This window comes from Colobus angolensis, unplaced genomic scaffold (assembly GCF_000951035.1).
Source record: "Colobus angolensis palliatus isolate OR3802 unplaced genomic scaffold, Cang.pa_1.0 Scaffold43, whole genome shotgun sequence".
In the NCBI taxonomy this organism is placed as follows: Eukaryota; Metazoa; Chordata; class Mammalia; order Primates; family Cercopithecidae; genus Colobus; species Colobus angolensis.
Genome location: NW_012117710.1, coordinates 736905 through 749138, shown reverse-complemented (window position 1 = coordinate 749138; position 12234 = coordinate 736905). Strand labels below are relative to the sequence as shown.

General features: G+C 57.8%; 1 protein-coding gene across 3 annotated transcripts in view; it reads left to right on the top strand.

Moving 5' to 3' along the window:
- The window catches only part of PRKAR1B (protein kinase, cAMP-dependent, regulatory, type I, beta), a 188156-nt gene that overhangs the window by 156395 nt on the left and 19527 nt on the right, over nt 1-12234 (top strand). For all 3 annotated transcript variants that reach the window (XM_011956921.1, XM_011956922.1, XM_011956923.1), the window contains one exon: nt 1291-1412. In XM_011956921.1, coding sequence (XP_011812311.1) covers nt 1291-1412 — 122 coding nt within the window. The remainder of the gene's footprint in view (nt 1-1290; nt 1413-12234) is intronic.

The following is a 12234-nucleotide window of genomic DNA, read 5'->3' as shown; positions in this document are numbered from 1 at the left end:
TAACCTAGATTTAAAATAAATGCTTTGCTTTTTATTTTTAGCTTCTGACCTACATAGGTAGCATCTGATTTGTATAGGACAGGAAAGATTTTTAGTGTGTGTGAAAAAAGAAACAGTTAATCAGGTGATCATTATTTTCTTAGAAAATCTGACGTTAGTAATTTTTTTTTTTTCCTTCCAAGGGTTAGGGATGAATAAAGACAGGGAAGGGAAGACCTTGTGAGAAGGGCGGAAAGATACATTGAATTTGCAAGCCTTTAAAGATAAACTTGGCATGGGAATTAAGCATTTTGACCTAAAAGAGTAGAAAGTATACTATGCCTTAATCTTGCAACATAAATGCAGTTCCATGTTCTTTGATCAGTTCCCTGATGAAGTGTTTCTTTTAGATGGGCAGTTACCATTCTGAATTATTTTGTTATTCACGTATTTTTTTTTTTGAGACGGGGTGTTGCTCCATCTCCCAAGCTGGAGTGCAGTGACGTGATCATAGCTCACTGCAGCCTCGACCTCCTGTGCTCAAGTGATCCTTTTGCCTCAGCCTCCTGAGAAACTGGGACCACAGGTGTGCACCACCATGCCTGGCTAATCTTTTAATTTTTGTAGAGACGAGATCTCACTATGTTGCCCAGGCTGGTCTTGAACTCCTGGCCTCAAGTGTTCCTCCCACCTCAGCATCCTGAGTAACTGAGACTACAGGTACACACCACCATGCCTGGCTAATTTAAAACATTTTTTTTTTTGTAGAGATGGGGTCTCATTATGTTGGCCAGGCTGGTCTTCAACTTCTGGCCTCAAGTGATCCTCCTGCCTCAGCCTCCTAAAGTCTTGGGATTATAGGCATGAGCCCACTGTGCCTGACTTCTGAATTATTTTAAACCACTTAGTAGCCTTTGTGCTTAGCTGGGACTCCACTGTTTGCAAAAATGTAAGCAGCTCTATTCTTTTGAAGATAACAAAAATATTTTCATACTGAGTTAACCTGGAGTCAGTTTTCACTGCTGGGTATTTACATTAAGCCAGGGATAAGTGTCAGAATAGCTCCCTCCGCACCTGGTGAAGAGGGCACATGAGCTGCATGTGTCCGGGACCTGCTGATTGCAAGAAAACCCAGGCCCCCTGGCACAGAGGTGCTGGGGGACAGTGTCACGGCCTTGTCTTATGCAGCTTACTGGTCACGGAGCTGGTGCTTCTGAGGACACCTTTCGGGAAGAGTGGTGGCCCTTGTCTTGGACTGTGGCCAGGGAGGCATGAACCCCGGGATGACCTGTTCTCCTCCTCCCCCGACAGAGTCCCTGGAGAAGTGGGAGCGTCTGACCGTGGCGGACGCGCTGGAGCCCGTCCAGTTTGAAGATGGAGAGAAAATCGTGGTCCAGGGAGAGCCTGGGGATGACTTTTACATCATCACGGAGGTGAGACGTGCTTCTCATGTGGGCGCTCTGGGTGTGTGCTCGGGTGGGGACACTTCCTACCTTCTCTTCCACTGCCCGTCTCATCCTCCCTCTGGAGTCAGTGCTGCTCTGTGACCACACGCCTATCTGGGGCCTCCACGGGGTGGGTGGGCCATGGCCTCACACTCCTGCCACCGAGGTTCCTCCGGTCCTCTAGCATCGAAAGGCTCCCTTCTTAGAAAGGTGGCTGGTGCCTCATCTGCACGTGTGATGAAACTGCATGAAACTGGCTGGGCGCAGTGGCTCACGCCTGTAATCCCAGCACTTTGGGAGGCTGAGGCGGGTGGATCACCTGAGGTCAGGAGTTCGAGACCAGCCTGGCCAACATGGCGAAACCCCGTCTCTACTAAAAATACAAAAATTAACTGGGTTTGGTGACGCATGCCTGTAATCCCAGCTACTTGGGAGGCTGAAGTAGGAGAATCGCTTGAACCCAGGAGGTGGAGGTTGCAGTGAGCCGAGATCGCACCATTGCACTCCAGCCTGGGCAACAGAGTGAGATTCCATCTCAAAAAAAAAAAAAAAAAAGTAAAATAAAAAACTTGCACGAAAACTGCACACAGGGCGTGCAAGGGCGGGCAGAGCTGAGGAAGGGAGTGGGGTCAGGAATGGCACCACATCTGCATCCCAGCCGTAGCGTGGCGCCGTGTGTACACAGCAGGTCACTGTTGGGGGCATCGCATACATTTAGGGTACACAGGATCTCTCTATATTATTTCTCACAGCCGCACTCAAATCTACGATGATGGCAAATTTAAAAGTTTAAAAAGACGGTGGCAGCTTCTCTATCTGGACGTAGAGTCGTTTTTGTGAGTCATTTTTGCTGTCTCACACCACGGCCCCACCACGGGCAGGCGACAGGTGGCTCTGTGGAGCCCCCGGGACATGCTGGGGCCGCAGGCCATCGTGGTCGCACCCAGACTGCTGGGTGGGCTGAGCAGCTGTCCTGAGGACAGGGCAGGAATTCGCGTGTGAACCCCCATTCCGGGCGCTGGCGAGGGACTCCGTGCCTGTGAGTTAACAGGTGGGACTGGAAACCGGAGGTGGGGTTCGGACACCGGACCTAATTGAGGGCTGGCCAAAACAGGGCCAGGGTGCAAGCCCCTCTCCATAGCCACACCCACCAGCGCACCATGTCAGTTTACCGTTGCCATGGCAACGCCCAGGCGCTCCCGCCCCTTTCCATGGCAACGGCCTGAGGACCTGGAAAATTACCACCCTTAACCAGAGATCTCTGTATCGTCCACCCCTTGATGTGCATATAATTAAAAGTGGGTGTAAATGGGACTGCACAGGTGCCCTGAGCCGCTGCCCTCAGTGCTCTGCCTGGCGGGAGCGGCTAGGAGCTGTAACCCCAAACACTGCCGCTTCAGTAAAGCTGTTTATCCCACCTCCTGCTGGCCCTCGAATCCTTTCCTGGGCAAAGCCAAGAACCCTGGCAGGCTAAGCCCCACTTTGGGGCCCACCTGCCCTGCATCACCTGTGCCCCATGATCATTTGAACGGTGGCCTGCCTGGTTATCTGAAGCCCTCTCCCTTTGGATTAATGCTGGAGGAACCGGGCTGGAACCCCAGCGCCCGCAGTGCGTCCGTCGGCCGGAGGCTGTGCCTGGGTGGTGGCCTCCCTGAGAGGAATCCCCTCCCCAGGTGGCCCCGGGCAGGAATGAGTGACCCGTCCAGGCTGCGTGCTGACCTGCCCGGCTCTGCAGAACCACACGTGTGCTCCTGTGTGTCTGACATGTTCCCCACATCTCCGGCCCTCAAGGGTGAGCAGGATCTCATGCTTGCATGCGCCCTAAGCACACACCCTAAGCTCACGCCCCAACTCTGTACCTGCCATCGGGAAATGCGTGTGTCCGGGGGGTGGAGTTTAAGGTCCCACCCTCGCCGAAACACCCGCAGCTGTGGGCAGTGACAGGATCATCCTGGGTCCAGAAGGTGCGCACCTCCCTGCCCCGCGGGCTGCTGGGAAGAAACAGAGGTCAGCAAAGAGCTCAAGTCCCGGTGGATGTTTGATGACTTCAGCGAATTCGGGAGCCAGAGTCTTGGTTCAAAACAACAGAAGCCCAACAAGGTGGCCGGGGCCACCGATGGTGTTGGAAGATGCTCACCGCCACCGAAACACAGGCAGAAAAGCAAGAGGCTGGAGTAAGATCCTGCAGGAAGGACCTGTGTTTCGCTGGAGACCCAGGCTCGGGCCCCCGCACCTGCATAATCCTCGTTACCCTTCCCTGAGGGGCACGTTCAGGGCCTCTCCTGCCCTCATCCCTGGTGCTTCCCACTGCGGCTCTACCATAAGGAAAGACCTGGAAGGCTGGGATAGAGCAGAAGAAGCAGCAGAGGCCAGAGGGAGCCAGGCCGGCTGGGGTGTTGGAGGCGCCAGGAGATTTCTGCTGACCTAGAAGAAGCACCAAGGCAGGTCTTGACGGGGCAGCCAGCTTCACGGAGCTCCACAGGCGGATTTGGGATGCCGGGACCTGAGTCACTTCCCTCTCCACGTCCCAGAATGCTTGTTTTGTGAATGAATTAGTGAATGCATGAATGAATGATGCTTGTTTCCAACCTTAAAGGTACCGCAGGCTGCACGGACATTCAGGAAGGGAGGTCCCTGCTGGGGGGCCGTTCTCAGGCAGTATTTCCGGTCAGTAGAGTAGGGGACTCATTCAACAGTAATGCTTCTTTAAAAGGAGAAGAGGAGGAGGGAAAGGATGAAACCACAGGCAGCCCAAGTGATGATTCTGGCCAGCACTGGAAGGAGGCTCTGGCAGGCCCTGAGAGGGAGTGACCCCAGCCATGATTCCAGCGTGCATGCCCACCTGTGAGCAGAGGAGAGGCTGCCAGTGTTCACACTTGCCCGTGTGCAGAGGAGGGGATGCCAGCATGCACGCCTGCCTGTGTGCAGAGGAGAGGATGCCAGCGTGCATGCTTGCCCATGTGCAGAGGCGAAGATCACAAACCCACCGCTGAAATCTGCTGTATTAAAGGCGGCTGTTGGGTGGTTGTTGGGCACAGTGGCTCATGCTGTAATCCCAGCACTTTGGGAGGCCAAGGTAGGAGGATCACTTGAGCCCAGGAGTTCACGACCAGCCTGGGCAACATAGTGAGACTCCATCTCTACTAAAAGTATAAAAATTATCAGCACCATAAGACGGGGAAAAAATTAGCTGGGCGTGGCAGCACCCACCTGTAGTCCCAGCTACTTGGGAGGCTGAGGTGGGAGGATTGCTCGAGCTCAGGAGTTCAAGGCTAGAGTGAGCTGTGATTGCACCACTGCACTCCAGCCTGGGCAATAGAGACCCTGTCTCAAAACCCAAACCAAAACCCAAACCAAAAAAAGATGGCTTCAAATTCTTGGTTGTCTTTCCCATGGAAAAGGGGAGTCTAACCCCCTCCCTTTGATGCTGGGCTGGCTTAGGTACACACTCGATGGACAGAATACAGTGGAATGATGTTGCAGGGTACCCAAGACTGGGTCCTCCAAAGCCTTATAGCTTCCACCACAGCCTGTGGGGAACCTTGTTCCCGGGATGCTCTTCTTAAAGCCTAGCAGCTGTGCTCTGAGACGCCCACCCAGCCAGTGCCGCCCCAGCCGCAGCCCCAGCCAGCGCAGCTGTGAACGCCCAGTGTCAACAGCTGCCACGTGACTGTGCCATCTTGGACGTCCTGCCAGCTGAGTCTTCCGATGAGGTCATCCCTGCCTCCATCTGGATGCAACCCCAGAGGAGACCCCGAGTGAGAACCGCCCGGCTGAGCCCCTCCAACCCCGAACTGTGAAGGATAACAACAAACTGTGGTTTAAGTCGCTGACTTCGGGAATAGCTTCTCAGTTCTCACCGGTTATCGCTACTGAAATAAGTACATAAGTAGAACCTTTCCTTGCCTAGACAACAGAGCCGTGGTGGTGGCTCTGCCAGCCACTCCACCTCCAGCAGGATGACTGCGGTGACAGGTGGAAAGGCATATCCACCGCCAGCAGGATGACTGCAGTGACAGGTGGAAAGGCTGATATCTTTAGTTGCTCTAGGTTTTACATCCATTGACAAGAAACTGGTGCTTACAGGCTGAATCTGGCCCAGAGACAAATTTGTGTTGGCCTGTGCAGTGTTTTTTTAAACATTTGGATTACTTGTTATTTTACAGTCAGGAGATTTCACATAAAAATCTAGGTCGCTGGCCGGGCACGGTGGCTCACGCCTGTAATCCCAGCACTTTGGGAGGCCGAGGCGGATGGATCACTTGAGGTCAGGAGTTCGAGACCAGCCTGGCCAACATGGTGAAACCCTGTCTCTCATAAAAATACGAAAATTAGCCAGTCATGGTGCAGGTGCCTGTAATCCCAGCTACTGGGTGGCTGAGGCTCAAGAATCACTTGAACCCAGGAGGCAGAGGTTGCAGTGACCTGAGATCACGCTGTTGTACTGCTGCCTGGGCCACAGAGCAAGAGCCTGTCTCAAGAAAATTAAATAAATCTGGATCTCTTACTTCTCTTTAAAAATCTGACATCCCACCACACTGGACCTGCAGCCCTGTCTGGCTGTACCCAGCTGGAGCTGAGAGGCAGATGCCTTTTCTGGTGTGAAAGGCTTCCCAGTTTCCTGCAGCCCCTGCCCGGCCCTGCTCTCGGCTCCTCAGCCATGTCTGCAGCCACTTGGGGGCTTCTGAGTTGGCAGCCTCGGTTTGAATGGTCTTGAAACTGAGAGAATGAGTAGCTGTGGCTGGTTCGGACAATCACACATTATTCTCTGTGGACCAAGGCCCCCTCCTAGCTGAGTCCAAGGCCCTGTGTAGGAAAATCATGAAAATGTGTGTGGGGGGCACGGATCGCGGGTGTGTCTTCACAGCATCTTCATGGCGTGCGTCTTCACAGAGAGCAGATCATGAAAATGTGTGTGGGGGGCATGGATCGCGGGTGCGTCTTCACGGAGAGCAGGTCAAGGCAGCACACGCAGTGTTCTCACCCTGGAACAGAGAACAGAGGATACGGCTTCACCAAGCCGCGCGGCGTGTTCTGAGTGTTGAGGATGTGCTGGGCGTCCTGGGAGCCCCCCACGCACACGGTGTGTGACCCAACCGCACCCCGGCGGGGGGCTCTGCCGGCCGTGCCCTCCACATCCACGCCGGGGTCGTCAGCTGAGGACAGGTGCGGGACTGGCGAGGGGCAGACACCACCTCCCACAGCCAGGAGGCTCCGCGATGCCTTCACCATGGCTGTGCCCGACTCTGCGATCCCAGTCTCGCCAGCGCAACTTCCGGTGTTTTCCGCCTCCTGCCCCTCTGTCCACTCCCTGGCTGATGACTGGGATTTTACCTTCTTGTGTGCTTTGCTGGCTCTGGGAGCCAGGCCCTGCAGTGGCGCATCTGCTGAAGGCCGTCACAGCTGATTTTCATGATCTTGTGGGGCTCACCCAGCAGCTATGCAGCAGTGTGGTTTTGTGTTGGGGACAGCGAGGGTTCTACAGGCTCCCTGCAGAGTCCCCAGAAGGGGTGCTGGGGTCAGACGCTGGCTGCCCCCTCCCCAGGAGCCCCCATGTGCTGCTGCACGGGTTTCCCAGAAAGGCTTTGAGGAGGGGGATGTGGGGAGGGGCCCGCTGGCGTCTGTGGGGAGAGCAGAGTGCTGTGCAGGGTGCCCTGACCACTGACAGAGTGTGTGTGGGGGTCGGGAGGGGAGGGGAGGGGGGCCATGCAGATTCACATAAAACAGCGCCTTGCACGGCCTCGGGAACGAAACTCAGCCTGAGAGGAAGGTATCGCTTTCACAGCACTGTAAAATGTATTTGAAGGGGTCTCCTTGGCAACCTGGATTTTTTTCACTTTTCCTCTGTGATCAGCCAAATTTGGCAAGTCACAGTGCAACCCCAGGGTGCAGGGATCAGAGGCTCGGAACCGACGCGCTTCGGAGCCTTTTGCAGTTTCCAGCTGTGGACTGTGCGGCCAGGGCGGCCACTGACAGTGTCAGACAGGTGCGGCGGCGCCCGGCTGGTGGGGCAGCTTCTCGGCAGGCGCCGGAGGCTCGGTGGCTGCTTTCGTGGCCGCCGTTTGTTTTCCTTGAAGCAGTGCGTGGAGGAGATGCCCATCCCCTACTCTCCCTAGGGCCGGTGTCCTGCCCTGTCTGGTCACTGTCCTTCCTCCAGCAGTTTCTAAAGCACATTGTTTTGTAAATCATGGCCTTGGCGGGTTGAGGACGCCCTGTGCATGAGGCCTCATCCCTGTAGGGCCACGGAGCTCCCGCCTCACCCTTCTCTCCTCCCGCCCGCCCTTCGCCTGGGGCCTCCTGCTCCCCTCGGCTCTCCAGGGTGGACGCCAGTGAGGGCCGGCCCCGTCTGCAATGGCAGCCTGCGGTGCCTTGCTCCCGCTCTGCCCGAAGATGCGATTGTTTCGGGAGCTGATTTCCCTCAGGTGTGGGGACCCCGGCCCCGCACAGGTGTGGAAACCGCCCCTACTCACACCTGTGAAGCATGAACACCTGCAGGCCTCGGGCCAACTCCACTGCAGAGCTGAGCCGGGCGCCACGGAGACAGCCAGGAAGGCAGGGCCGGGCTGCAGGACCCTCAACTCCCGGGACCCCCGCGGGTCTGTCTGCAGGAGCGGGGCCTCTCCCGGGTGGAGGCTGCTTTTCCTTGCCCCCAACCCCACAGGGTCACGCCCGCTGTCTCTGAAGCTGTGGGGAGCTGCCAGCCCCTCAGACACCCGATCCCTGCAGCTGTTGGAAAATATTCCCAGCAGACTGGAGCAGTCAGTCCTCCGCAGGCCTGTGGGTTGTGAACCTGGGAGCTGCAGACGTGCAGATGGAAAGCCGCGGTGCCCACCGCACCGTGTGCATCAGCGGGAGCCCCGAGCCCCAGGGCCTGGGCGTCCTGCATCCTTGTGAGGCCTGCACCTGCTGTCGGCCTCAGGGTGAGGGGAACCGGATCTTTCTAGGGGCCCTTACCAAAGGTTGGGGAACAGCCCCGGGCCCCAGGAGCTCTAAATGGGGACAGAGTCCTCAGTCCTGTGGCCATGGGAGCAGATGTGTTATTTCTGTGCCCAGCTCGGGTAGACACCCGGCTCGCTCCCCAGGGAGAGTGGCGTTCAAGGCCTAGCGGAGAGGCGGCAGCGTGTGCCAGGGCTGCACAGGCTCCCGGAGGCGGGGACCGTCCAGCTGTTCCGTCACCTCCCCGCGGGCGGGAAAGTGGAGTGGCATTCGGCCAGGGCTGGGTGGGGCATTGCGCGCCCGGGCACCAGCTCAGGTTCCCTCCACGCATTCCTCCATGGGGGCTGCACGCCTGCTTTTCCAGGCCCCTGGAGTTCCCCTCCTGGAGACCTCCCCACAGCCTGGGGGCAGCTGGACCCTGGGAGCCGGTTCCCCATAAAAGTCCCGAGACCGAAATTCCCCAGCTTGCTCCCATCCAGGGCAGCAGCGGCCTGGGAGGCGTTGCCATGGGAACGCTGGATGGAGTTTATCTCCTCTCTTCGCAAATTAATTTTATGAATGTCCACAACGCTGAAGCAACTGCAGAACAACACGTTGCAAAGCTGTCCTTGGGCCTGGGAACTTTTCCTGGCTCATCAGAGCCCCGCGCCCCCTCCCTGCCGACACCTGAACCGAGGGATGGCCGATGGTTCAGAATCCACTGGTCACTGCTGGATGCTTTTAGGAAGGGGATCCCTGCAAAACAGGACCCCTGGGGAACCCCGTGCTTGCCCCATCGTCATGTGGGGTCAGCTGGGACCTGGCCTGCGCCGCGAGGCTCCTGGCTGGGGTCTCTGGGACAGTGCCGGTGCCATGCCACATTCTGAAGCGTTGCTTATGGTGCTGCTTACTTATGGTGGCCCTTTCGGTTCCTACATGTCTCTCTTTTGGGGTCGGTGTCTGGAGGAGGGTCTGCAGGAGACACAGGGGTCTAAGCCATACGTGTTTCCCAGGCATCAGCTCTGGTCCTGGGGCTGGAGAGATGCTGTGGACTGCAGACACGCCCTGTCCTCTTTCCTGGGCTGTCGTTCTATGGGCGTGAGGTGCTTTGGAAGGACGTGAGGGCTTGGAAGAGACGTGAAGCAGGACCCGACGCAGAGAGTGCGTGGAGTGATGTCGCTTGGGCTGCAGGGAGGGTGGAGGAGCTGTGGCCCTGCGGTGGCCGTGGGGCAGGGGCCTGGATGCCGGGAGGGAGGGGCTGCAGGCAGCGGTCCAAGGTGGGAGAACGGGCAGGGCGAGTCTAGGGGGCTGTGGTTGCTGAGCTCTGCTAACCGGGGTTGGAACACCGGTGTTTCTCTGGGTGTGACGGCCGCAGTGGCAGGAGTTGGAGGCTGATTTGCAGAGGAGGGAAATAGTCCAGCTGCTTTGCCAAGGGCCGTGCTGTGTGAAGACGACACCTGACCGGAGCAGGCCGGCCACAGCGCAGGGCAGTCACCCTGAGGGGTTGGCGGGGGATGGGGAGGGCTCGGGGACAGCTGGGTGGTGGAGGGGACTGGGTATTGAAGTAGGGGTAGGAGTCCTCCAGATGGAGGGCGTTCTGACAGCTGCAGGGACACAGGAGCTCACGTGTGGGGGAGGGTGGGGCGAGGCCGCAGGAGAGCGGAGCTGCAAACCCCGGGCAGGGGAGGGTCCCACGCCCCCTGAGCTCCCTGATGAGGGGTGTGAAAGTTACTTTGGAACATCCTGCCCGGACACCGCAGCCTCTTCCGAGAGCCAAATGAGAAGTGCTCAGAACCACGTCCCTGGCCCCCTCCTTGGCCTTAGGGCCCCACCAGGAGCCTGTGGTCCACCTTCCGGAGGCCTGGGGGTATCTGCCTGTGGGGGAACCTGCACCGGCCGTGTGTCCTCCTTCCTCTCGCGGGTCAGGGCAGGTGAGGCCCACCGAGGCGCTGGGCTTGGCCTCTGCCCAGTGGTCACTGTGCGTGGGTGCCAAGTCTTCCCTGCCTGAGGGAAATCTCAGAGCATCTTGAACGGGAGCCCATTTGGCCTGGCCTCTAGCAGGAAAATAAAAACATTCCTTCTGGGCTGGACTGGAAGAAACGCTTTTCCAGAACCCCAGGGCTGGGCTCCGAGCCCTCCACCTGGGCCCCGTGTGGACTGTGTGCACGCGGACATCTGCGCGGGGACAGTGGAGGTTCCGGGGCCCTCGGGGTCTGGCCCTGGGGTGGCCCTGTCCGTGGGGCCCTGTCCCTGCCGGCCGGGGTCATTACAGGTGTGAGAGCTTTCTCACGACTTAGAGGGGTTCTGGCCTCACCCTGCCTGCTGTCTGCGGTGCCAGCATCCCTCCCCCAGGCTGCGAGTGCCCCTGCTCCAGTGAGATCCTGCTGGGGCGGGCTCCTGAGTGCTCCCGTGGCCACAGCCCACCGAGAGGGACACTAAGTCCCCCCGGCTCTGACCCGCATCCCTCACGCTGCAGGGCAGCCTGGTCATCCCAGGAGTAGAGGAGGGGGCTGTGTCCCTCCCACGCTGCTTTTGTAAGCAAAGCTCCCCCAGGGCCTGTGCACAACGGGCTGTGTCCCAGACACATCACAGCTGCCCTCTCCCAGTGAGCTGGACGTTCGGCCCAGCAGCTTGGGGGCCGGGGAGAGCTTCCCAGCGTCCGGCTCAACTGTGAGATGTCTTGAAGGAACAACTGCTGTCCCAAAGGCATGGGACGTCTTCACTTGCCTTTCAGCCTAAGTGAGTTTCCATGTGAACTGGGGCAGCCGCAGGCTGTTCTCCGTGTGGATAGAGGGGGCAGGTGTGAGGCTGAGGCCTTGGTCAGCTCACGCTTGGAGCTTCTGCTCTGGGAGACAAGAACCTTCAAAGGAATTCTTCAAGTAAAATGCCGCTTGCGGACGGAGACAGGGACGCTGACATGTCTTCAGCAAAGGATGGTCCCATTTGTGTGGTTCCTTTTGACGAGTACCTTTGCCTTGATATTTTCTCTCTGATGTTTTTGTTAATGTAAGCAACATTATAAAAAGTTTAACACCCTCTCCCCCACCAAAAAAAAAAAAAAAAACCTATAAAAGGCACCATCTTTCTCCTTCCCCTCAACCCTCCCCTCCCAGAGACCAAACCCCCCCCCGCGGGCCCCGGCTTTCCATTGCAGACATTTCCAGATCTTGTTTCCCACCCGTATCTCGGGGCACCGCCGCGCAGGCGTTCCCAGACGAGACAGATGTGGAATGCAGTGGCCGGTTCCAAGGTCCCGGATTACCCCGACCAGATTCCTGGCAGCAAAATGAGGAGAGTTAAGCACCATGCAAAGACCATCGCCGTAAAGATGGATGTTTTGGCTGGGAAAATCCTAACAGATGCGCAGTTCTGGACAAATCAATTTGCAGCACCCCACGGTCGTCCACCTACTGAAGCGGGGGCTGGCCTCGGTGGCCGTGGTCATGCAGGCAGTGGGTTGTGGACATCCCCTGCCTTGTGGGGGCGGCCCCTCTGCTCCCCTCCCGCCAGACCTTCTGATGATGTTGAGTGGGGCCGGAGCCCTTGGGCACTTGCTCCTTCTGGGAAATCCGCACGCCCGGGGAGGGCCAGCTCCAGGTGGTGAACAATGGGTCTCTGGGAGGAAGTTGTCCTCCTGTGTTCTAAATTTGGCCACGCATGTCTCTCTGATTCAGCAGCCAGGTTCTCGGTCCCACAGCTGTGGCCTCCTGGACCTGCTGTCCCTCCCCAGCGTCAGCTGCCGGAGGAACTTGATGAAAAGGTTCCTGAGGAGGCAGCTTCCCCACGAGCAGAACACAAGGTCACCTACCCTGTGGCTCAGCCATGCTTCCAGGACGGGACAGGAACATGCGGGGCCAGACCGAGGGGTTGCTTAGCAGCACGGGGGGCTGTGGCC